Raw genomic sequence first — 24,633 nt, 5'->3', positions numbered from 1 at the left:
TTCCAGTTGCTCCATATGTTTGACACACTTGTTACTGTCTTTATGGGTTTGTTTTATTCTTAAGCCACTCTATTGCATGTGTATTAAGTTCTCTTTTAAAGCTTATATTAGAGAATAGGACTAACACTCTCTTTAAAATGAATTGGTTTATATTATGTGAGGTTAAGTTTTTGGAGAAAGAGGACACATGATAATTAAAGTCCAGAGTCATATCCAAACTCCTATCATAACAAACCCTGGTAATAAGTAAAGGAACTCCTTCAGGGTTCAGTATTAACCACTGATATCAGAGAAAACTTTATTTCACCTTTCACAATTTACCAGTGTTGGGCTGTGAATATCCTTTTATTTTTCTGTGCATTCGTAAATTTAGGTCATTTCATTGTATTATAACTATAATTTTCAGTGCTTAAAGTCTAAAAAAGACACTGATTATGAAATGGAGCTGGAGGATCTCTTAACTGGTTCAGTGGATTGACTGAAATATCCTAAAACAGGAGTCAGCAAACCTTGTCTATACAGAGCCAGCTAGTAAATATTTTAGCCTTTGATAGGCATCCAGTCTCTGTTGCAACTACTCAACTCTGCCCTTCTAGCCTGAAAGCAGCTGTAAACAATACGTAAATAGATGCGTGTTGCCATGTATGCTACTATATACTCATTAAATAGGTTTACCAAAAGACATATGCAAGAATGTTCTTAATATCACCATATGCTGGAAAACATAAACTGGAAACTACCCAAATGTCCATCAACAGTAGCATGTGATATTTTCATACAGTGGAATACTATACAGCAATAAGAATATACAAACTATTATTACAACTTTATTTACAAAAACAGGCAGTGGTAACAGGTTCAGGGTTTCTCTTGGGGGTGATGAAAAAGTTCTGGAATTAGATAGTGGTAATGGTTGCACACATCATGAATGTAATTAATGCCACTGAATTGTATACAGTCACGTGCAGCATAATGACGTTTCAGTCAATGTTGGACCACATATGCATGGAGGTGGTCTCATAAGATTATAATGGAGCTCAAAAATTCCTATCACCTAGTGATGTTACAACTCTCATAAAATTATAGCACAACTCATTATTGTTTATGGTGATGTTGGTGTAAACAAGCCTACTGTGCTGCCAGTCATATAAAAGTACAGTACATATAATTATGGAGAGTATATAATACTTGATAATAATAAATGACTATGTTACTGGAATATGTATTTACTATACTATACTTTTTATTATTATTTTAGAGTGTACTTCTTCTACTTATTAAAAAAAAAAAAGGTAACTGTAAAACAGGCTCAGGCAGGTCCTTTAGGAAGCATTCCAGAAGGAGGCATTGCTATTATAGGAGATGACAGCTCTATGGGTGTTATTGCCCATGAAGACCTTCCAGTGGGACAAAATGTGGAGGTGGAAGACAGTGATATTAACTCCCTGTAGGCCTAGGCTAATGTGTGTGTTTGTATCTTAGTTTTTAACAAAAAAGTTTAAAGGTTAAAAAAAAAATTAAAAAATAGGAAAATGCTTATAAAATAAGGATATAAAGAAAAAATATTTTTATACAGCTGTACAGCTATATAAGGTGTGTTTTAAGCTAAGTGTTATTACAAAAGAGTAAAAAAGACAAAAATTACAAAATTTAGAAGGTAAAAAAGTAATAGTAAGCTAAGGTTAATTTGTTGATGAAAATTTTTTTTTTAATAATTTAGTATAGTGTAAGTATACAGTGCTTAAAGTCTACAGTAGTGTACAGTAACGTCCTAGGCCTTCACATTCACTCACTACTCAGTGACTCACCCAGAGCAACATCCAGTCCTGGAGCTCCATTCATGGTAAGTGCCCTATACAGGTGCATATCTCAGACTCAAGCAATCCTTGTCTCAGCATCAAACTCCTGGCCTCTAGTGATCCTCCTTCCTCAGCCTCTCAAAAGTACTGAAATTACAGTCATGAACCACCACTGCACCCAGCCTATACCGTATTTTTACTGTACCTTTTCTATGTTTAGATACACACTTACCATTGTGTTACAGTTGTCTACAGTATTCAGTACAGTATCATGCTATATAGGTTTGTAGCCCAGGAACAATAAGCTAAACCATGTAGCCTAGGAGTATAGTAAGCTGTACCATTTACGCTTGTATAAGTAGACTTAATGATGTTTGCACAATGATGAAATCACCTAACAATGCATTTCTCAGAATACATCCCTCTCGATAAGTGACACATGACTGTACTTTAAAGTGGTAAAATGGTAAGTCTTATGTGTATTTTACCAAAATAAGTAAAAAACAGGTAGCAGGCCAGAAGGGCCCATGGGCCAGTTTGCTAACCCCTGCTCTAAAATGCTATTCCTTCAAGAAGTAGTGTAGTATAATGGTTAAAAGCCAGACAACCTGGGTTCGAGCACTGGCTCTGACACCACCTCTCTGTCCCTCAGTTTCTTTATAAAATGATAAAAACACTAATATCTATTCCACAGAGTTAAGAATGAAAGTATATAGATAGTACAGTTCTTGGAATATATAAGAGCTCAATAAATGTTAGCTATTATCATTACTTTTTAGTTAAACTATAATACTTGGAAGTATGGAAAGAGAACTTTTGCATTTTTAGCTTTGGCATGAACCAGTTGGTTAGTTGTTTGTTGCTGGAGCAAACTGACAGGTGCTGGTACAAACCTATCTCTACCACTAGAGCAACTTTCTCTACCTCTGTGTGAGGAAGAAAGCCAAACTGCATGCTAGAGTGCAATATATGCAATAGGGCTACATGATAACTTGGGACATTTTAAGGTTGTGAATTGTAGCCCCAAAGTATAAAACTCTGAGTAAATGTACTCATTTATTAATAACTTATTTTTATAATCTTTTTCTTTTTTTGTTTTAGGACAGGGTCTCACTCTGTCACCTAGGCTAGAGTGCCTCAAACTCCTGGGCTCATGCAATCCTCTCACCTCAGACTCCCTAGTAGCTGGGACTAAAGGCACATGCCACCATGCCTGGCTCATTTTTTTTGTGTTTATTTTTGTAGAGACATGGTCTTGCTATGTTGCCCAGGCTGGTCTCCAATCAATTTTACCAAATTGTTCAAAGGGATTGTACTAGTTTATATGCCCACTAACAGTATACAAGTTCCTGTGCTTATAGTTTCAATACTCACTGTTGTTCTTCAATATTTAATTTTTTTGTCATTGTGTCAAAGGGTGTTTTCTTGTGGTTTAATTTCCTCATTTTCTTAATTTCTGTATGTAAGGTATAAATTTATTAAGGTGCAATTTACATACAGTAAAATTTATCCTTTTAAAAATGTTCAGTTCATATTTTCCATCTCCTTGTTTCTCTGAATTCAGGATAATTTCTTCATATTTTTTCCTCTAATTTCAGCTTTTAACCTACTGCTGAGTTTTTAATTTTAGGTAATTTTAATTCTCTTTTGTAGTTTTATTTTGTTCTTTTTCAAATCTGCTTGGTCATTTTTTATGTCTTGCTCTTATATTTTCAATCACTTCTTTTGTTTTGCATTCTGCATCTGTTCCAATTTCTACAGTATTTGCTGATCTGATTATTTTGTTTCTGCTTGCACTTTTTCAAGGTGCCTTGTTTATTCGTGGATTGTGTGATTTTTAATAGTGGCTTCTAATCTCATAACTAACTTTACCTGTGGGAATTGAGATCTGGATTAATGATCTGATGGTTCCTGTGGAGATACAACATCCAATAGAATAGTCACTAGCATGGATAGCGATTTATGTTAAAATTAAAATTAAGTAAAATTAAAAATTCAGTTCCTCAGTCACTACTCACATTTTAAGTGTGCTCTATAGCTACATGTGGCTAGCAGCTACCCCATTTGACAGCACAGATGTAAAACATTTCCATCAATTCCAAAGGTTCTGTCAGACAGCTTTGCTCTAGAAATCTTTCCTTTTCCTTCTGCCAGGTACCTTCAGGCATCACCAATCTGGGAAACTACTTTCAACTACTCTTGGTTTGAGGGGTGTTTTGAACCATGCAGATGGTATGAAATTGGGCTGCAAAAATGAGTGAAGCCTTGAGATTATGAATTCTTTTTTTTTTTGTTTTTGAGACAGTCTCACTCTGTTGCCCGGGCTAGAGTGCTGTGGCATCAGCCTAGCTCATAGCAACCTCAAACTCTTGGGCTCAAGCAATCCTACTGCCTCAGCTTCCCGAGTACCTGGGACTACAGGCATGTGCCACCATGCCCGGCTAATTTTTTCTATTTATTTTTAGTTGTGCAGTTAATTTCTATTTTTTTAGTAGAGATGGAGTCTCGCTCTTGCTCAGGCTGGTCTCGAACTCTTGACCTCGAGCGATCCTCCCGCCTCAGCCTCCCAGAGTGCTGGGATTATAGGTGTGAGCCACCGTGCCCGGCTAAGAGATTATGAATTCTTAAGGGAGATTTTTTTTCACAGTACTGTTGCTGTGCATTAGAAGATATCCATGGATAATAGACTCTATTCCTTTGCCCAGATGAAGAGGGTAATGTTGCAATCACCAGGCCAGATTCAGAGAGTCCCTGTGTGCTGAGTGAACCACACCCTTTGGTGTTGCCAAGAGTGCCACAGTCTAAGGTGCTGTCCATCACCTCAAATCCGGTAAGCCCCAGAAGGGATCAATTGGAGGCCCTAGGGCTGTTCTTGCCAGAGGAAATTTGCTCAGAGCTGTTTGCCTTAATTGTATTATGTTTGACATAATATTTTTCAGTAGTTATGTATTTATTATAATCCAGTGACTCTTTGCATTGATCCATTTCAGTTTAAAAAATTAATAGCAAATTAGGGTTGATAAATAATTCTCAATCAACTCTTTTGAAGAGGCATCCATAAATTGTGCAATCTAGAATCAACTATGTGGTCAGTCTAAGTCTGTTTTGGGAGGAATGGAGGATACCTTTATGATGAAAATAGGGACTAATCTCAGATTTTCTATGGTCTTAACATTATCCTTTGAACTCCTTTTTAACTTCTTATTTTTTTTCTCTTAATTTGGCCTGCCCTGGTTTTTTGTTGTTGTTTTTTTTGTTTTGTTTTGTTTTTTAAACAGGGTCTTGCTCTATTGTCTGGGTTACTGTGCAGCAGCATCATTGTATCTCACAGCAACCTCAAACTCCTGGGCTCAAGCAATCCTCCTTCCTCAGCCTCCCGAGTAGCTGGGACTACAGGCTCGCATCACGCTGCCCAGCTAATTTTTCTATTTTTTGTAGACAGGGTCTCACTCTGTTGCCTAGACTGGTCTCAAACTCCTGGCCTCAAGCGATCTTCACACCTTGGTTTTCCAAAGTGCCGGATTGCAGGTGTGAGCCACCACACTCAGCCTTTTTTTAATATTTGAATTTGTTGACTTTTTTTTTTTTCTTTGCCTTTTGGATGTTTAGTACTCAAAAATCAGGTAGAAAATAAAACCAAAGCAAAGAGAAAACCTGTCTCAAGTTAGTCTGAACAAGCACAAAGATAGCATTTGTTGCAGGAGGCTGGTGAGCGTGGTCTCATGCCTGTGTAATGATTTACGTAGTCTCAGGACCTACATGATAGTTTCCTAATGTTACTGTGGCCCAAAAAAAAAAAAAAAAGGAGGGGGACAAAAGAAAGAGAAAAAGGATTGTAATCCTGGGGCCATGCTCATCAACCCTGGGTTTTGCTACCAGATCTAGTCATAAGCTTTGTTGGTATATGGCCAAATATTGTACAGCTGGATTTACAAAAGGGATATTTAAAAATAAAATCACCAAGGTTCATAACATACCACGTCAGGGATGAACCAGATAAACTCCTGTTCCTTTGGTGGTAATAAAACACTTCTGCATGTTGAACTGCTCTGGCTGTGGTTAAGGTAGCCTAAGCTCTGAACAGTTAACTAGATGGTTCTGGTTGTTAGTGACCAAAGGAAGGAGGAGTTAATTCAAACATTCTTGAAAGAAAGAGGAAGGAAACTACATTCTGTGGCAGAGGAGATGGTCAGAAAGGCTGATGACCTGAGAGAGAAAATAAGCAGGTCTCTCAAGTGGCAATACCAATCCAAGTAAGATTAAATCCTGCTAACATTAGAACAAGGAAGATTAACTCCTAGTCAATAATCTTCAGGATGCAGGTTATCACTGAGAGCTGACTACTCCATGGGTAGTGAAAGAGAAAAGATTAGTTTGTGCAGATTACAGGATTATGTGATGAAAAAAGAGATTGTTAGAGTTTACCCTTATTTTTTCTATTATTGTTCCATATTTTGTGAATTTTCTTTCTTAGGTTTTCTTTTCTATTGTAAATAATAATAATAAAGGTCCTCTCTCCCCTAAGAGAGTGGCTGTTAATTACTGTCATCCAGGTTGATCAGCCTTCCCCCACCTGCTGTCATTTACAAATGGAGGAAAGCACTCTGTCATCTTGACAGTTGGGTCATGGGGTCCCTGCCAGGGCTACTGGCCAAGATGTTATAAAAGTTAAGATACAGGGAGAAAATATATAGATGACCAAATTGGAAATATTAACTTTTAGCAAAGCTGGGAAACCAGTTATCTTCACCAACCAGTAATGATTAACATCTTCTTTTCACATGTAGATGAATCTCTGTCAAGCAAGTGGTCATCAGCCAAATGTGAATGGTCTCTTGGTTCATGGGATGCCTCTCCAGCCAAGAAATCTCTCTCTAATGGACAAGCTCCTGTAAGAAGTATAAAATTTTAATAGACTATAGAGTGTAAGTAGATCACTGAGAAATAAAGGGAAAGTAAAATCAGTTCATCAGTGTGCATGTATGAGGGAACTTCAAAAAGTTTGTGGAAAAAATGGATTTAAAAGATAAAAATAATAAACCAGGTGCAATGGTTTGAGCTTGTAATTCCAGCTACTTGGGAGGCTGAGGTGGGAGGATCCCTTGGGCCCAGGAGTTTGACACCAGCTTGGGTAATTTATCAAGACCCTCGTCTCAAAAACAAAAGATAAAAATAAAAAATGTAAACTATTTCTCAACACAAGCTCCATCATGTTCAAGACACTTTTGTGAATGATGATACCAGCCATTTAGTCCATCCCTAAAGAAATGAGGGTCCTGAGAATTTAACCATGCCAGTGCAGTTTTTACTTAACTGAGAAAAAAATGGGTGCCCTTTAAATAGTTTTTAAGACTAGAAAACAAAAAGAAGTCTGAAGGAGCCAAATCAGGACTATAAGGTGGATGCCTAATGATTTTCCATTAAAACTCTCGCAAAAGTGTCATTGTTTGATGAGAAGAATGAACAGGAGCATTGCTGAGGTAGAGAAGGGCTTTCTGGTGAAGATTTTTTTGTGCTAAAGCTTCGGCCAACTTTCTCAGAACACTCTCAAGCATATGTTATTCTCTCCAAAAAGTCAAAAGCAAAATGCCTTGAGCATTGCCCAAAACTGTTGCCATGACCTTGGTTCTTGACTGGTCCACTTCTTGGTAGCCATTGCTTTGATTGTGCTTTGTCTTCAGGATTATACTGGTAAAGCCAGTATAATGTTTCATCTCCTGTTACAATTCTACAATGAAATGCTTCAGGATCTTGATCTCACTTGTTTAAAATTTCCATTGCAAGCTCTACCCTTGTCTGCAGTTGATCTGGGTGCAATGGTTTGGCACCCACTGAGTGGAACATTGGCTCAACTTTAATTTTTTAGTCAGAATTATGTAAGCTGAACCAATTGAGATGTTTATGGTGTTGGCTATTATTGCTGCTGTTGATTATCTGTCCTCTTCAATTAGGACAAGAACAAGATTTTTCCCTCGAAAATTGATGTGGATGGTCTGCTGCTGCAGGCTTCATTTTCAACATTATCTCGACCCTTCTTAAAACGAGCTATCCATTTGTAAGCTGCTGACTTCTTTGGGGCATTGCTTTTCAGCTTTTCAAAAAGCACCATTGATTTCATCATTCTTCCACCCAAGCTTCATCATAAATTTGACATTTGTTCTTGCTTCAATTTTAGCAGAATTCTGTTTCTCTGATACCTTTTTTTTTTTTTTTTTTTTGAGACAGAGTCTCACTTTGTTGCCCGGGCTAGAGTGCTGTGGCGTCAGCCTAGCTCACAGCAACCTCAAACTCCTGGGCTTAAGCGATCCTACTGCCTCAGCCTCCCCAGTAGCTGGGACTACAGGCATGCGCCACCATGCCCGGCTAATTTTTTCTATATATATTTTTAGTTGGCCAGATAATTTCTTTCCATTTTTAGTAGAGACGGGGTCTCGCTCAGGCTGGTCTCCAACTCCTGACCTCGAGCAATCCACCCGCCTCGGCCTCCCAGAGGGCTAGGATTACAGGCGTGAGCCACCGCGCCCGGCCACTCTGATACATTTTTTCAAACCGATCTCTTAGTGCCTCAAACTAAATCCTATTGAGACATGTTATAACAAGTTAGTACAAGTTTATTTTGGTACAAAAAAAATTGAAATCCATGTATAATTTTTAAATATGTATTTTCCATAAACTTTTTGGAGACCCCTCATTCAATTTCCTAAAGTAGTTGTACCATTTTACACTTCTATAAGCAATGTATGAGTTTCAATTGGGGAGCACATATGTTTAAATCAGGAATTTGAAATATCAATTTCATAGTAGTGGACCATAGATTAGATTAAAGGAGGAACTGAAGGTAAGGGGTCTAATGCAGGAGTTCCAGCATGAGCTGCTCAGGGTCTGTACTTAAGCTGTAGCACAGGGTAAGAAAAGAACGAACTATTTTAGGAGTTACTGTAAAAGAAATGAAACGATATAGAAATAGAGACATAAAAGTCAGCTCTGAGATTTCAAGCTCAAGGGAAGCTTGTTTGGGGGAAAAGATGAGTTTCTTTGGGGGTATGTTAAGTTTACATTGATGGGCCATCTCGCTGGAAATGTGGAAGAGGTCAGATCTGGAGACTGATCTAAAGGTTATCTGGCTAGAGATGATAATCGAATCCAGAATTATGAATGAGAAGTTTACAGAAAAAATAAAGATGAACACAGGGCAGCTAATGCCTAAATCTTTTATAATTAGAAAGCAATTAGGGCATGCAAAAAAAGGTGAATGGTTAAGAAGGTAGGAAAATCAGAAATATCTCTTGTAATTCTCAAGGTTTAGTCCTATTCCTTGATGGGCATCTTCCCTTCAGAGTCCTCCAAACACTGAGGCATGTTTTGCACTAAAAGCACCAAAGTGGCCTGAAAGGTTGAGGAATCTGCATAGAAGCAAGTGGCAGAGCTTACTTAGCTGCTCTATTCTTTCACTTCCCCTCCATTTCATTCTGCAAATACTGTCTCTTAGATGTCTTACAATAGTCAAACATCCTCTCATCTGATTTATTTTTTATTTTTCCCCCAGGAGCTCTGGACTCTCATCTGCTTTAAAAAAACAAAAATAAACCCCCCCTGAATCTGTAGCATAGTGTGTTAAACCTACTGAACTGTTTAGGTGTGGTATTTTCTTTATCAGAGGACTAAAAGAAAAGGGTTGTGTTTCAGTTGTTTATGCTAATTGGGCTACTGTGGTCCCACTGTCCCGGGCAGCACAAGGCCTACTCCTAGCTTTCCAAGGAACCCAAACCTGCACTCCTACCTTTGCAGGCTCCAGCTAGCTCAACACTTGAATCTCTGCAGTGGGAGCCACACTGGTGCCACAACTGCTCCTAAACACCAATATTTGCCTTCCAATTGTCTTTCTGGTGACAGTTCTTCAGCACAAAAGAATGCCTCAAATACAATACGAATCTCAGCCCCAGTGGCAGGCTTTTGGAAAGCACTTTGGAGTAGGTCTCTTCAGGCTTACCTTCACTTTTCACTGAACAAGTGACCGTGATGGCAGGTGATGGACTTGGCTTTCTCAAATCTCCATTCTAGCAAATTATGATTGAAATGGAGCCCTACTTTTAAGAGCAGATTCTCATGCCTGAGCTAGATTACCTTCTGGAAAGTTGATTAATTACTCAAAGGTTTTATTTTTATTTTTTCCTCCTCTGAATGTAGTTTATAGTCTAAAGCTTTTTACCCCATGAGTCTTGTCTTCCTGTACATAGTGATATTTTTTTCATTGTGGTTTTCTGATTGAGCCACTAGAGATCTTGATGACAAGCTACTTATGAGGCCTGGGTCAAGTACCATCCTTTCAACCCGAAATTGGCTAAATCGAGCCATGGAGTTTAGCACATCGTGTCTGTCATATACAGTGCAGTCCGCAAGGAGACGCAATCCCCTGCCGCGTACCCTTCATCCCATTAGCACAAGCCATTCACGTGCTGGAACGCCAAGACCTGTGGAAGAGCTCCTCAGAGGATCCCGAATGTAGGTTTCAAAAGCAGAATTTCTGGAAACTATGGTAAAACTAATAAATTTTACATAGAGAATTAAATATAAGATTGAAATTTATGCCTGGAAACTAATGATCATTCTTATGATGGATGACCCATGGAGTTTGTATCCAATATAAAATTTTTAAATGGGGTTAAATTTTAATGAAATGTAAATACTGAATCTTTCTGTTGATTTGGCTAAAGATTCCCATTTCTAAAAATAAAATATTGGTTAGAATACTGTAGTGGGATTTATGAAAGGAAAGGATATGTGTATTGTATTACACATTTTCCTTAGTGGGAACATGTTGAGTGAAATTCATCCCCAAATAATAGTTAATTCTCCTTTAATGTTTTTCTGTACCATTGGGATCTGCTTCTTCCATTGACAAGGAAAACTTTATAAACCTCAGATGAGTATTATAATAGTTGCTTATATACCAGGAAAAATATTCCTTAGAACTTCTTAGGAAACACTTAGGTAACACTAAAAATAATCTTTCCTTTTCTCACCCTCCATTCACTAAACACTCTGAGCTTCATTGTGCAAAAAATACCCAGAAGCCAATTTTTTTTTTTTTTTTTTTTTTTTGAGACAGAGTCTCACTCTGTTGCCCTGGCTAGAGTGAGTGCCGTGGCGTCAGCCTAGCTCACAGCAACCTCAAACTCCTGGGCTTAAGCGATCCTACTGCCTCAGCCTCCCCAGTAGCTGGGACTACAGGCATGCGCCACCATACCTGGCTAATTTTTTCTATATATATTTTTAGTTGGCCAGATAATTTTTATTTCTATTTTTAGTAGAGACGGGGTCTCGCTCAGGCTGGTCTCGAACTCCTGACCTCGAGCGATCTGCCCGCCTCGGCCTCCCAGAATGCTAGGATTACAGGCGTGAGCCACCGTGCCCGGCCTAATTTTTAACATAGAATTCTTTTAGTTATTGATTCACAAAATATCTTAGGATAATCAATTTCTAAGACTATAACCAAGGGTATAAAATATTATTACAGTACACAACAGTGTATTGAATTCAGCTTCTAGGTTAAGCATGAGTCATCATACTTCTCTCCCAACATGCTGTTTCTTGATCTTGATTTTTTAGTTTCTTGTTATAATTTTTCCCAACAGACTCACAAAAAAGGATGTCCCAAACCACCAAAAATCTTTGTCAGGCCACCAACGTTCTTCTCGCCTGCTCAGCTATTTTATTATGTGGCTATAGCTATATCTATACCAACAGAGCTATAGATTCATTCATTTGGGGATGAGTGGTCTTGAGGTATAATTAATCTCTCATTCTTTCTGACAGTACATTTTTCCTAAGTTGAAAAATAAGTTGCTTTGTTATTTCTAGAACATGAAAATCTCATTCCATTTCAATTACTGTCTTAGGTATAAGTAACACTGAAAGCTGTTCCAAATCCCATTGAAGGGAATGAAAGTTTAGGAATTCTACCTGAGAATTACAGTTATTAGGGAAAGGACAACCAGAAGGCCCAGAAATGTGGAGAATTCCATCAGATGTGAATTTACAAATCCAAGATTGACAGAGAAAGTTGTTTTACCATCCAGTTCTGTGAAAGGGCCAACTTCTCTTGTGTGCCCAAGACAGAGCTTTTTAAAAATCAGAAAATACTGCTCAACTCATTTGCTTCATTTATTTGGTTTCTAATCAGTTTGCTGGTATTAACTTCATGCTTTCATACCTTGGTGTTCTCTGGTGGGATCTGCAGCCCAGTGGCAGCCGACTCACTCTCCTCCCCCTCACCGATGCCCCTGAGTCGAAATAATCTGCTGCCACCTATTGGCACAGTTGAAGCTGAACATCTGAGCACTGTGGGGCCACAAAAGCAAACGGTATGTCTCTTTCATATTGCCTTTCCATGTGCTTACTGTGATACTTCGTGGGCAGTGATTCTGTAGGATTTGTACTCTGGTCTTGATTTATACTGTATTTTGTCCACAAAAGTACAAACTGAGTGCTAAATGATAACGGTGAAATTGGAGCTGCTTGGCCTGCAGTACCACACCTACCAGGGTTGATGTAGGACATATGCAGCTCCCACTACTAATAGTTTAATTGTTTCTATAATTTTTATCTCCTCTGCAGAAACCCCATAGTGATTCCAGTCGAGCTCGAAGTGCAGTGGTGGATGAACCCAACTATCAGCACCCCCAAGAGAGGCTCCTTTTACCTGACTTTTTCTCCAGGCCCAACACAACGCAGTCATTTTTGGTAGAGTGACATACCTCCTAATATGGTCCTGATAGTTGGGGAATGAAAAGGGAAAAAAAATTACTACTTTAGCAGACTTAAGACTTTATCTGGTGGTTTAATCAACTCTAAATATAAAAGTTGAGGTACTAACAATAAAAAGTGTTATAAGTACACTTTGTTGAAATGCTACAAAATGTAGAATGTCCCTGCCACTCATTCTTTTGTCAGTAAAATGCCTTACACAGAAATCACAAATTCTAAACAATTTAAGTTTAGATATTTCTCAGTTCAAGCAAAAATGTTAAACTCCCATGCATATCAGATCAGCATAACTTCACTGTCTAACCCTGCTCTTATGGAATTGCATCAAAAGTGGTATCAGATTATAAGGACTGGTGATGAATGAGTTAGAACTTTAATTTTTTTTAGAGATGGGGTCTTGCTGCGTTGCCCAGGCTGGATTCAAACTCCTGGGCTCAAGCAATCCCCCTGCCTCAGCCTATTGAGGAGCCGGGAATACAGGTATGCACCAGGACACCCAGTTTAGGACTTTTCCCACTGGTGTTTTAAATTTGGACACTGCCTTCCCATTTACTAGCCCTTTTACTTTTAAGCCAAACCTGGTTGGGAGACTGGACATCATGCACTCACCCTTCCCCATTTATATATAGGCCAGCAGCTCAATCCCACCTCATCTGCTTTGTGGCAAGAGGGCTTGGAGAGCCTCAGGAATTGACTAGGGCCCCTGATCCTGCACCAGTTTTCAGGGTATTAGTTAGTGTTTGCAACTCTCTTATCCCAACTCATGAACCTTGAACCAAATCAGCCTAAAGCACTGTACAATCTTTCTTCTACTAGAAGAGTGGTGAGAACAAATGAACGGGGCTTTGTGTTAGTTGCCTAGGGCTGCCATAAAAAATGACCAACAACTGGGTGGCTTAAAACAACAGAAATTTATTCTCTCATAGTTCCGGACGGTAAAAGCCCAAAATCAAGGTGTCAGCAGAGCCATCTCCCTTTGCCGTCTCTAGGGAAATATTGCCTCTTCCTAGCTTCTGGTGGTTGCCTGCAATCCTTGGTGTTTCTTGGCTTGCAGCTGTATCATTCCAATTTCTGCCTCTGATCACATGGCCTTCTGTCCTGTACATCTGCGTTCATGTTTCCCTCTTACAAAGACACTACTTATTGACTGTAGGGCCCACCCTAATCCAGTATGACTTCACCTTAACTTGATTACATCTGCAAAGACCCTATTTCCAAATATGGTCACATTCACAGGTTCAAACTGGACATGAATTTTGCGGGGAAGACTATTCAACACAGCAGACCTCACAAAGCTTGATTTAGGGGGAAACTCACCAAAAATAAGGGCAAAAAGGAAATGTGTGAGCATTTCTGATTCTTGGAGTTTAGCATGTGAATCCTGGAAAGTTTGAGAACTTCTATTGAATTTGTCTTCTCATAATCCAATCCAGGATATTTGTTAAGCAGTGCTTGATTATATTCTATAGCTGCACTCTCTCCTAACATTTTATTTTTCGTTGCCTTAGTAAACGCATAAAACATTTCAAAGTTTCCATTTTTCATAAGTTTATAACAATAACAATTAAAAATGGTAAAAATTACTTACCATAGCCATTTTTCTCCCTATTTGCTGTCATAAAAAGGGAGATACCTAGTAGCTCAATCTAAGAGTGCTGGCTGAGTCCTGGCACCACTCTGCTCCTTGGTGTTTTCATCTACAATAAAGGTCAGTAAACTACAATTCATGGGCTACCCAGCCTGTTGCCTGTTTTTGTAAATAAAGTTTTATTGGAGCAGAGCCACCAAGCTCATTTGTTTATGTACTGTCTGTCTATGGCTACTTTCATACAACAACAGCAAAGTTGAGTACTCACAACAACCATATGGTTCACAAAACCTAATAACTACCTGGCCCTTTACAAAAAATAAGTTTGCTGACCCCTGATCTCTGGAATATCGGGGCTTCACTAGAAAAAAAACATTCCTTAAATCTCTCAATTTGAGTGCTGACAGGGAACTGAGGGATGTTTTTATTCAGAAGCCCCAACAGGATAGCATACATAGCTTTTTATTGGATATTTGTATTTTTTTTTTTTTTTTAAGAGACAAGGTCTCACTCTGTTGTCCAGGCTGGAGTGCAGTGGCACAATCATAGCTCACTGCAGCCTCTGTGCCTAGCCTTGGATATTTGCAATTTAACATTTTAGTCATATCTTTACATCTTTAAATTCCTTGAGGTAATTCTGAAATGTTTGAGTTTCATAAAGCTGAAAAGTAGGCTGGGCATAGTGGCTCATGCCTATAATGCTAGCACTTTGGGAGGCCAAGGTGGGAAGATTGCTTGAGGCGTGGAGTTCGAGGCCACCCTGGGCAACATAGCAAGATCTCATCTCTACAAAAAATAGAAAAATTAGCCAGGCATGGTGACTTGTGCTTATACTCTCAGCTACTTGGGAGGCTGAGGCAGGAGGAGCACTGGAGCCCAGGAGTTTCAGACTGCAGTGAGCTATAATATGCCACTGCAGTCTAGCCCAGGCAATAGAGTGAGACTGTCTAAAAAAAAAAAAAGGCACTGAAAAGTAAATGTAGAGTTATATTTCACTATTTCACTATGGGTATTTCACTGTTGCTGAAAAGGCTGGTTCTGTTTTAGTCAGTAGGCAGTGAATAGAAATCAGACAACACTCCCTTGGAATCTAACTGAAATATTAAGCTGTATGGATTATTTATAAATGGTAAGATTTTCTCAAAAGCATATTAATAAAGTTGTAGAATTTGTAATTTTTACGAGTTAACAAAGGGCTTTGTCAGCATCTGGCTTGGGATTTTTCTACTTGGAATTCAGCACAGCACACTCAGTCAACTGTCCCCTCAGGTCGGTAGACTATGCCTTTTACATTGCTGTCAATTTGAAGGTTTTCCTCCGTGAACTTTGTAAAGCAAGTATTACCCTTTGGGAGAAGTTGCATTTAAAGCTGTATCTCATCTCTTCTGTTTTAGCTGGACACGCAGCAGCATCGTTCACGTGCAGCCGAGTATCCTCATCAGGCCCGACCTGGTAGGGGATCTGCAGGTACACGTCGGGCCATGGCCCTTATTTTACCACGGGTGGATATGTTAAGACCCTACCTTTGTTTTGTCTTTTTTTTTTTTTTTTCCTACACTTATTTTCCTTTCTTCCAGATATTCTTATATTTATTTTGTTTTCACACATCTTTGTAAATCACCTCAAATTCATTTTGGGACATGAGGTATAATAAAAAGAAGAGTTCTATTGCTCAGAGCCAAAAAGTTACAGATTTCTGCTGTTTTTATACCATATAAATTAACCTCTCACTACTGAGGTAAACTACTATTTTTGAATCTAAAAAAATTAAGCCAAATAAATAATTTTCATAACATTTGAAATAGTCTTTAAGAACATGGCATGGATTTTACAATGTAGGCAAAAATTGATACTCCTATGGATTGAACTGCTTTGGTCAGTTAACCTGTTAGGCCAAGGTAAGGAAAACTCTTAAATGTCAGGATATGCTGAGTCTGACTCTAGCCCATTAACTTTTTATCTCTAAATTACACTCTGTAGATATATTAAAAAAGGAGTGATGGAAGAAAATTTAGGGCTGTCTTAATTCTTCCTATGACAGTCTTCTCACCACCATCAGAGTCATTCTTACTATTTTGTAGGCAAATTTGCAAGTACTGGGCAGCTGAAGTGTTTCCTGTTAATGGTAGGATTAATCAGCAATACAGAAAAAACTAATCTGCCCAAGCCATCGTTGTAGTCCTAGTGATTTCTTAGTTCAGTTCCTAGTAGCACTGGCTGGTAGTTTTTAAATGCTTTCACCAGATTCTGCTTTTGGCTCAGTCCTCATAGAGAAGCATTACTGCCTCTGAGCTACAGTTTCAGCCACACTGACAGTCAGGTGTAACCAATGTTAACATTTAGGTGAGTGAAACATCTTAGTCCTTTTTTTTTCAGACAGGGTCTCACTCTGTCGCCTGGGCTAGAGTAGTGGTGCAGTCATAGCTCACGGCAACCTCAAACTCCGGAGTTCAAGTGATCCTCCTGCCTCAACATCCCCAAGTAGTTGGGACTCCACGTGGCCAGCTAATTTTTCCATTTTTTGTAGAAATGAGGTCTTGCTATGTTACCCAGGCTAATTTTGAACTCCTGGCCTCAAGCAATCCTCCCATCTCGGCCTCCCAAAGTGCTAGGATTACAAGTGTGAGCCACACCTGGCCCTTAGTCCTTTTTAGTTAGTGGGTTCTTCTCCAACACTAGGTTATGCTGTCATATCTACAGAATATAAGTTTTTTATTTCTACAGGATAAAATATATAAACATGTTTTCTATTGCCTTGGTAAATATATACTGTACTACTTAGTCCCAGTTTCCAAATTTAAAGTATAACAGATAACTGGAGCAAAAAAGCCCTGAGATATGAACTTGGGGTTACCAAACCTAGGCTGTCTACTAATGTTACTGTATGATGTCATCTGTGTCTGACAGGTCCTCAGTTACATGGGTCTACAAAATCTCAAAGCAGAGGTGGACCAGTCTCTAGAAACAGGCAGGGACGATAGGGAAATGAGAAGAACGCATCAGGCTGCACGGAACACGTGGGAAGAATTCATGAATCAGTGTTCAGTCATGGAGTGATGTAGAACTTGTATACAAGATCAACTTGAAACCATCTTCATGAAGAGTTATTTTGGTACAACTGACTGTGAAAAACACAACAAAGTATCCGCCAAAGATTACACGGATACTGTTTCTATATCCAGTTACTGTCTTCTTGCAGCATAAATTAACCCATTCCACTGGACAGTAAAGTTTGTATCCAAAAATGTAACAATGGAAAATACCCAAATCACTGCTCATGTTGTCTGTTAAACAATGACCAGTTCAATTATTATAGGTTTCTAGGAGATTACACATACATGAAAAGCAGCAAATGACTGTTTGATAACAATATTATTGGCTTTAGAATACTTCTGCATGTATTAATTTCTGGAAAGCTGTAACTAAGTTCTAAGTCATTTTTAAGAGACGGTGCTGTCAAAAATCCAACCTACTCATCAACAGATGTCATTCCATAGCTTTCTCTTTACATGTCCAATCCTATCAGCAGATAAAAATGTAAGGGGTGAGTAATTAAAGACATAAATATTAAACACTGGTGTAAAATAACTTATGTAATAAATCATATTGCATATTTTTTTTTCAGATAGGACAACTGAACCTTACAATGCCTGTCTGATATCAGGTTATGCTTATTTTCTCTATAAATTACTGGTCATATTTTTTTTTTCCGAATATTAAACTCACCTTGCCATATTTTCTCCTATAGCTCTAAGAAAGTCAATTAAAAAATAATTTGTAGGGTCTATTAGTGAGCCACCAAGGTACAATTCCTTAAAAATTTATGAAACCCTGGCAGTCCAGCACAAACATGTCCTAAGAGCAGCAGAATTAGAGGTTCAGCATTCTTATTTTACCACAGGCCTTTTCCTGAGGGCACTCATGAATGCAGCAATGGTTTGAACTATGGCTTTATTTTATTTAAATTTCACTGAACACTAATCTTTTATCATATCAGTTTTAAATGTAATTGTTAATTTTCAGAGTGGATAAATTCAAATGATCATAAATTGGGATAACTTTTTATCATACCAAGCTGTTCTAATGTTATCATACAAAGACAGATGCTTCAGACAACCCACGTTAAATTATATTTTTAATACAATTAAAGAGTATTTTTTAACCTGTTTGTAATCACAAACTGAAAATGTGTCATGTGCTTGCTTACCTTAGATAAATTATGATACATAAAGCTCAATAGCAAGAGAAGGCTTGTTTTATGCATATAGTATGTTGAATATATTAGTCCACAAATCAGAGATTTTAAGTTGAACAGTCCCTAAAAAAATTCTGTATATTCTAAAGAACACATACCACCTCATCGAAATATAAGTGAAAATCTCTGTATTGTTCTCGCAAACCAATACGGTAAGTGTAATTTAACAAATGATTGGATCAGTATGGTTTGCCTTTCAAAATTAAAGAGTCAGAAAGGGGCCTCTAAGAAGCCATTTAGCCTAATCCCCTCACCCTTTGTGTGTGTGTATTCATTCAAAGTGAGTGCAAATTTTTTCGTTTACAAAAAAACTGGACATATTTAAGGTATACGATCTGATGAGTTTAGATCTCACTCATTTTTATAAATGAAGAAACAACTTCAGGCAAGCTCAGTGACCTGACCAAGGAAATTCAGCAGTTAGAGGCAAGACTATAACACACATCTCTTTATGCTATTTAAACTGGGCTGTCTATTATAACACTGACTAGGACTATTTTTTTCCCTTCTCTATCCTAAAGAACATATTGTTTTTCTAGATCACATTTTAAATGATCACTGGGATCATTTAAAAAGCTCCCAGACTTAACGTCATTTTATACTTATTTAATCATATACAAGTCTTAGAAAAATGCTTGAAGTAATCTGAACACCTATTTTTCCTATACTTCAAGCATAGAGTACAGAACCTGACTGAATAAAACAAAAAGAAAGGATCTATTTAGGATCATTAAGACCAAATGTAAATTGGCAGTTATTTGGAAGACAGCTGTTCAGCAAAGTGTTTTTTGAAAGTGTTCTTGCTAGGCAGAGTACCAATTCTAATAGATATGCACATCACAGAAAACAGTATGGAGAGACCCCGTTCCAGACAGAGTTCCATGTACAGAAGATCCAAGGAAGCAAGTGCTGTCACGAATTATACTGCCTTTCCAACTATCATCACCAAATTCCTTCATAGGAGACTCACACAATGTCAGGTGATTTCTGGGAAATACTAAAATTAAGTTGAGAGATTCTTCTTGGTTTAGTCAACTGGAATAATTTAGGCTGAAAAGACAACTCCTCTAAGGGTTGGGTTGACTTTTGCCCACACCTTGCCTACAATGACACCAATTAACACCTAAGGTCCTTTGAAGAGAAAAATTCCATTATTTCTTTTATTTCTTGGGAGCTGTTTTTTTCCCTCTTCCTTTGGAAGTTTTGCAGTACTTTGCTTCCATCTGTGCCAGAAAATTGTCCATTTCCTTTTGCCGATCCTTTTGTCTGCTCTGTTTGAGAAGTTAAAACATAAGCTTTCAAACCATAGAAACAGGAAGTACTTAGTGGTTGCCAGGGGCTGGGAGAAGGGAAGAATAGAGCATGACTACTGATGGGTATGAGGTTTCTTTCTCAAGTGGTGAAATGTTCTAGAATTAGTGTTGATGGCTGTGAATATATTAAAAACCATTGAATTTAAACCACTTTAAAAGGACAGATGGTATATAAGTTACATCTTAAAAGAAAACAAAATACCCATACTACCACACATACACTCCAAAGAAAATATTAGCAGTAGGAATCAGAACATAAGTAGTGACAACCTGCCAAGTTTACCTGAATGACTGCTTTCAAGTTATGTACTCCTTCGTCAAGCCCCAACTCTTTCCTGCTCATTTCTGCTTCTCTAGCCTCTTCCAGAGCCTGAAACAGAGACTCACATGAGACTCCATGGCAACTAGTAAATGCTTAAAATACATCCTCTTTCCTAAAAACAAATTTGTGATAAGACATTTCAATTTGAAGATTAAACAAATAGACAAGATGAATAAATTTTTTTAAATGAATAAAATTACATAAATCATGTCATTCATTAAAGGGCAACATTCCTGTGAGCAAGCAATAGATCCTCTGATTCCAATAAGCAATTCTGTTTTATCCCCATGTCTAGTTGCTAGAGATAGCAAGTACTTTGGCACTCATAAACGACATGGTGACAGAAAAGAAAAATGTGCTAGGAGAGCTAGGAAAGGTCACTTAACCAAGGATGTTCTCCAGGCACTTCAGATTCCTCCTCTGGAAACTGAATTTACTACATGGGACTCATGGCAGTCTTGTGATCAACCCTGGCTTAAAATGATTTCTCCTGAGTAGGCAGAAGAAACAACAGTAATAAATTCACTTTTAACCTCTCTTTACCTGATTTCAAAGCCACTTTCATTTGCTGAATTTTCCTAGGGCATTGTTTCCAAAATACAATACCTTAGGGCAACAACTATAAGAGGTCCTAACCCCTTGTGAATTTTCTAAGTGGCAAAGTATACAAATAATTCTGGGAATGATGATACATTAGGACTTCTTTATACTAATAAAGAGACACAGTTTCCTTGTATTCAAATTATCTCTCTAAATTTAGCATCCCTTCTAAGTTTGCCAGTCTCTCAAAACTATGCCATTTCTCCCTCAAACTCTAGAGAAGTTTCTCAAGCTAATAGCCTATTGTTGAATGCAGCTGTGCTCAGTTTCACCTGAGAAAATGATTAACAACTTAGGAAAAACTGTCAGTTTGAGTCTAAGCAGATGTAGCCTATGAACCAAAATGATGATCTTGTATGCATTCCACTTCTCCCCACAGCTCAACACAGAGATGGCATGGCCTTCTAGGAAAAACAGGTCCATTTAAATTTTCACCAAACCAAAAAGGCCAGTTTACTCTGTATGTGCCTCATTTACCTAAAACTTGGAGACTTCTCCCCACCCCCCAGTTCAGCCACATAAAATTAAGGCACCTCAAATACACACCAGAGATGCAAAATTTTAAATTGTCTTCTCTCCTTGGAGCTCTTATTATGAAAGCCACGTTGAGGTAATGGTTACTTTGGTGCAAGTCCAAGACAACTTTCCCAAAAGACCAGAGACACAAATGTTTACTACCTTGAATACACTCCTTCCCTGAACTCTGTCTTAAGCACCTTTCCTTTGCCATCACCCCACCCTTCCCTACTCCCCAGTTTATTTTTTTCAGATATTCTCCTTTATTCTCATATTTGTATTATGTAGCTGAAATAACAAGCCTGTAGAGTTTCCTGTGGATTACCTAAGGCTACATAGCAAAGCATTAATTGAGGCAGGGATTAAAATCCAAGGCTTCTGGACTCCTACTTTGTTTTTCTTTCCAGGAATTTAACCATTTTTTAATTAGAAATGTTAGAGAGGGCTAGGAAACAGGGTTCCAAGAGTGTGAATATGGGAACCCACTCTCCCAATTTTATTTGGTCTTGAAATCAGGAGTGTAAAATGGGTGGGCAGAAGAACCTGTTTTACACCTGGGATGGTATTGAGTCCTGTTAATGAGTCAGCCAGCCTTCTGGGCTACAGTCACTCCCTCACTCCCCCAGTTTAATATGGGTGTAAAGAACAAACAGGCCATAATCCTCGATTCTTGACAATCAAGAAAGTATTCCTTCCTCAAAGTGTAGTCAGAAAGACACCTTTATCAGAATGAGCTAAAATGTTTGTTTAAAGAATATATTCTGGATCCAACCCAAGAATCAATCTCTGGGCAAAGGCTCAAGAATCTACACTTTTAACAAGACAGTATCTGCTGTCTTCACCCCATCCTTCAACTGAGTGAAGACCACTGTCTGTCTTATGTTCCCAGACTCCATTACTTTATATGCTGAGGAATGCCTCTGCAAAGCTACAAGAATTGGCCTATATGAAAAATATTTTAGTGTTACTTTAAGATGATATTATTTAAACAATCCATTCTGTAAAATCATCTTGAGCACAACATACTAGAAAAAAGGGTTTCTCTTGATGAACTGGTATACCCATTTTATTAGATGAGAGATATAGATGAAATTAACCCTGATCCTCACTTCAGTATTTTGTGTATACTTCCATTGTTATAAATACCCTCAAATCCTCTTCGGAATCAGTCAAGACATGAATAATCAATAGCATTCCAGATCTTACCCTCCTTTTCCTTGCATTCATCTTTTGTTTCGATTCTCTGACAAAGGCATTATAGGATGGGACCTCTCCGGTGTCAATAGCTTGCTGAATAATATTCCTTATCCTGGGTTCCTCTGTGTACTGCACACAAAGCACAGACTCCATGATCCGATCCATGTCACCCTTGAAATCCAGATATGCCTGTTTAATATCAGCCAGCTCTTCTTCAGAACCTTTGTATGTCTTTTCAAAAGCTTGAATGTCCTCTAGAGATATCTGATAAGAGAGAGATACTTTGAAAATTTTATTTTAAATAAGAAGTGAAGTACACTAGTAAAACTAGAGACTCAGAAATTGAAATGTTTCTCCCCATATACAACAGTTGCTTGAGTAGATATTGTTGCAAGGAACCAAATTTTCTATGCCTAAGCTATTCCAGAGTTCTCCCTGGTCCAACCTCACAACTGCTAAACTAGGGACCAGGGAAGGGCAATTAAAGTTTCCAAAGTAGGGAAGAGACAGAGATAAACATTCAAGACTTACGTTTAGATATGTAAAATAAAGGACATCCTGTAAAAAAATAAATCCTCCCTTTTCACTGTAACAATCTCACTATATCAACAGGAAAACAAAGGCTGTTTCAATAAATGTGCCTGTTTTATATTTCAAGACCAAAGTCAAATTTCTCATTCATACAAATTAACACAAAAATGCAAGGCCTCAAAGGCACTGAATAAACGTTTGTTGACTGAATAATAGTAAGTCACAAAGAAACCTCCAAAGTTTCCTACCTTTTTAAAGAGCAATCTCCAATATGCCTCCCAATCCCGGTCTTGAGTGAGCATAGCAGAATCCTCGTCCACTGTTCCCTGTTCATCGTACACTGCTCTCTGTTCTTTGTCACTTAAAACGGAATAGACTTTCCCCAGAATCTGCGGGAAAAGAGTATCCAAAAGTCACCCCGGCACCCCCGACCCCACTGAAACCGCGCCTCGAGAAAAAGAGAAAGCGCCAAGCCAAAGTGAGCACACTCCCCGCAGCGGGGGTAGGTGTCTAGAAGACCGGGAGAGGCCAGGGAGGACGGTCCGCTTTGGGGCGGCGACCTGCATACCTGGAAGCGGCGTGTGGCGTCCTCCTTGTCGCCCTCGCCCACCCTGTCCGGGTGCACCTGCAGGGATACTTTGTGGTAGCCCCGTCGGACCTCGCCGTCCGACGCCTCGCGCCGCACGCCTAGCACCCGGTAAAGGTCGACGGTACCGAACACTTCCTCGCATAGCTCCAGCAGCCCCATGCTAGGCTTCGGGGAACCTCCACGAAAACAGCAGGTCACAGACTCACGGACTAGAGCTCCGGTCGGCTTTTTCCCGCTCAAATAGCCCACAGCACCCGCGTCACAAGAGGGGCGGAAGGGGCGGGGCTACGCTCCGCAGCCGCGCTTTACGGCGGCCGCGCAGACAGGGCGTGGCCAGGCTGGCGCCCGCCCGGGGACACCTTACTTGCGGCGGAGCTTCGCTCGGTCCCACAACACCATCTCCTGTGCGGCCCTCCCCTAATGCTGACAACCTGGCATCTCACCAGTTGTTTTACCCCCAGTATCCCAGGGCAGAAAGCTTACTCAATAATATATATGAAACGTCCATATATTGGCTTTTATAAATTGCTGGCTTTTTAAAAAAAGTAGAAAACGGCCAAACATCACCATTCGGCAATTTCACATGGTTCAACCTAACAGATTTGTTTTTCCAACGATGATCCTGAAAGCAATAGGTAGAGCCGTACACCCAGATAATTTTGCTGGGGGACTGCTGGGGTACTTTCCTTCGAGTTCTGCAGGAAAAAGGCTACATTGAACAAAACCCACAAAACACCAGTCTTCTATAAACTCTTGACAGGGCTTATGGATTTGACGTTTATTACAGAATCATCTTCACGCACCTTCCTGCTCCCGAGTCACCTTACACATTGGTGGAGATAACATGACCCAAACCCTCATCTTAATAAACAAGCTGCTGAAGCAAAGGCTTTCTTTTAATGCTTTGTTAAGTTCATTGCTGGGTTTGAGCATGTTGTATCTGAAGTGGTAACAGTGTCAGCTGGAGCAAACATCCAAGACATACATGGTGAGAAACTTCAGCCTAGAGATCCAAAGCAAGACTAAGGCTGGAGAAAACTTTGGAAATCAGGGAGAGGATAAGCTCACCCAGGAAATACGTTTATATAGATCATAGACAAAGGATAAACCAGAATGCAAAGTGATTACCTGGGTTGGCATAAATTTAGTGGCTCAA

The 24,633-nt window shown here is 38.9% G+C and overlaps 2 protein-coding genes across 3 annotated transcripts in view; one reads left to right on the top strand and one right to left on the bottom strand.

Annotated features, from left to right (window-relative positions):
* The window catches only part of FAM149B1 (family with sequence similarity 149 member B1), a 56,103-nt gene extending 37,757 nt beyond the window's left edge, over positions 1–18,346 (top strand). Inside the window, exons 8-14 of the mRNA XM_045569167.1 lie at positions 4,505–4,629; positions 6,587–6,690; positions 10,077–10,301; positions 12,040–12,163; positions 12,417–12,542; positions 15,549–15,621; positions 17,062–18,346. Of these exons, the coding sequence (XP_045425123.1) occupies positions 4,505–4,629; positions 6,587–6,690; positions 10,077–10,301; positions 12,040–12,163; positions 12,417–12,542; positions 15,549–15,621; positions 17,062–17,135 (851 nt within the window). The 3' untranslated portion in view covers positions 17,136–18,346. The remainder of the gene's footprint in view (positions 1–4,504; positions 4,630–6,586; positions 6,691–10,076; positions 10,302–12,039; positions 12,164–12,416; positions 12,543–15,548; positions 15,622–17,061) is intronic.
* DNAJC9 (DnaJ heat shock protein family (Hsp40) member C9) lies at positions 6,429–24,590 on the bottom strand. 2 transcript variants are annotated; one of them, XM_045569169.1, is made up of 5 exons: positions 23,457–24,590; positions 23,137–23,277; positions 22,367–22,621; positions 20,006–20,092; positions 6,429–6,688 (listed from the first exon to the last, which is right to left on the bottom strand). In XM_045569169.1, the coding sequence occupies exons 1-5, from the start codon at positions 23,634–23,636 to the stop codon at positions 6,674–6,676; spliced, it is 678 nt and encodes a 225-aa protein (XP_045425125.1). In that variant the 5' UTR covers positions 23,637–24,590; the 3' UTR covers positions 6,429–6,673. The 2 variants fall into 2 exon arrangements, with proteins under 2 accessions (XP_045425125.1, XP_045425124.1); XM_045569168.1 differs by lacking the exon at positions 6,429–6,688 and adding an exon at positions 18,089–19,680 and having other exon boundaries at positions 23,457–24,586.
* Between the last annotated feature and the right edge of the window lie 43 nt (positions 24,591–24,633).

Source organism: Lemur catta, chromosome 14 (genome assembly GCF_020740605.2).
Source record: "Lemur catta isolate mLemCat1 chromosome 14, mLemCat1.pri, whole genome shotgun sequence".
Taxonomy (NCBI): domain Eukaryota; kingdom Metazoa; phylum Chordata; class Mammalia; order Primates; family Lemuridae; genus Lemur; species Lemur catta.
Note: the sequence above shows the minus strand (reverse complement) of the source record. Positions and strands in the feature narration are given on the sequence as shown.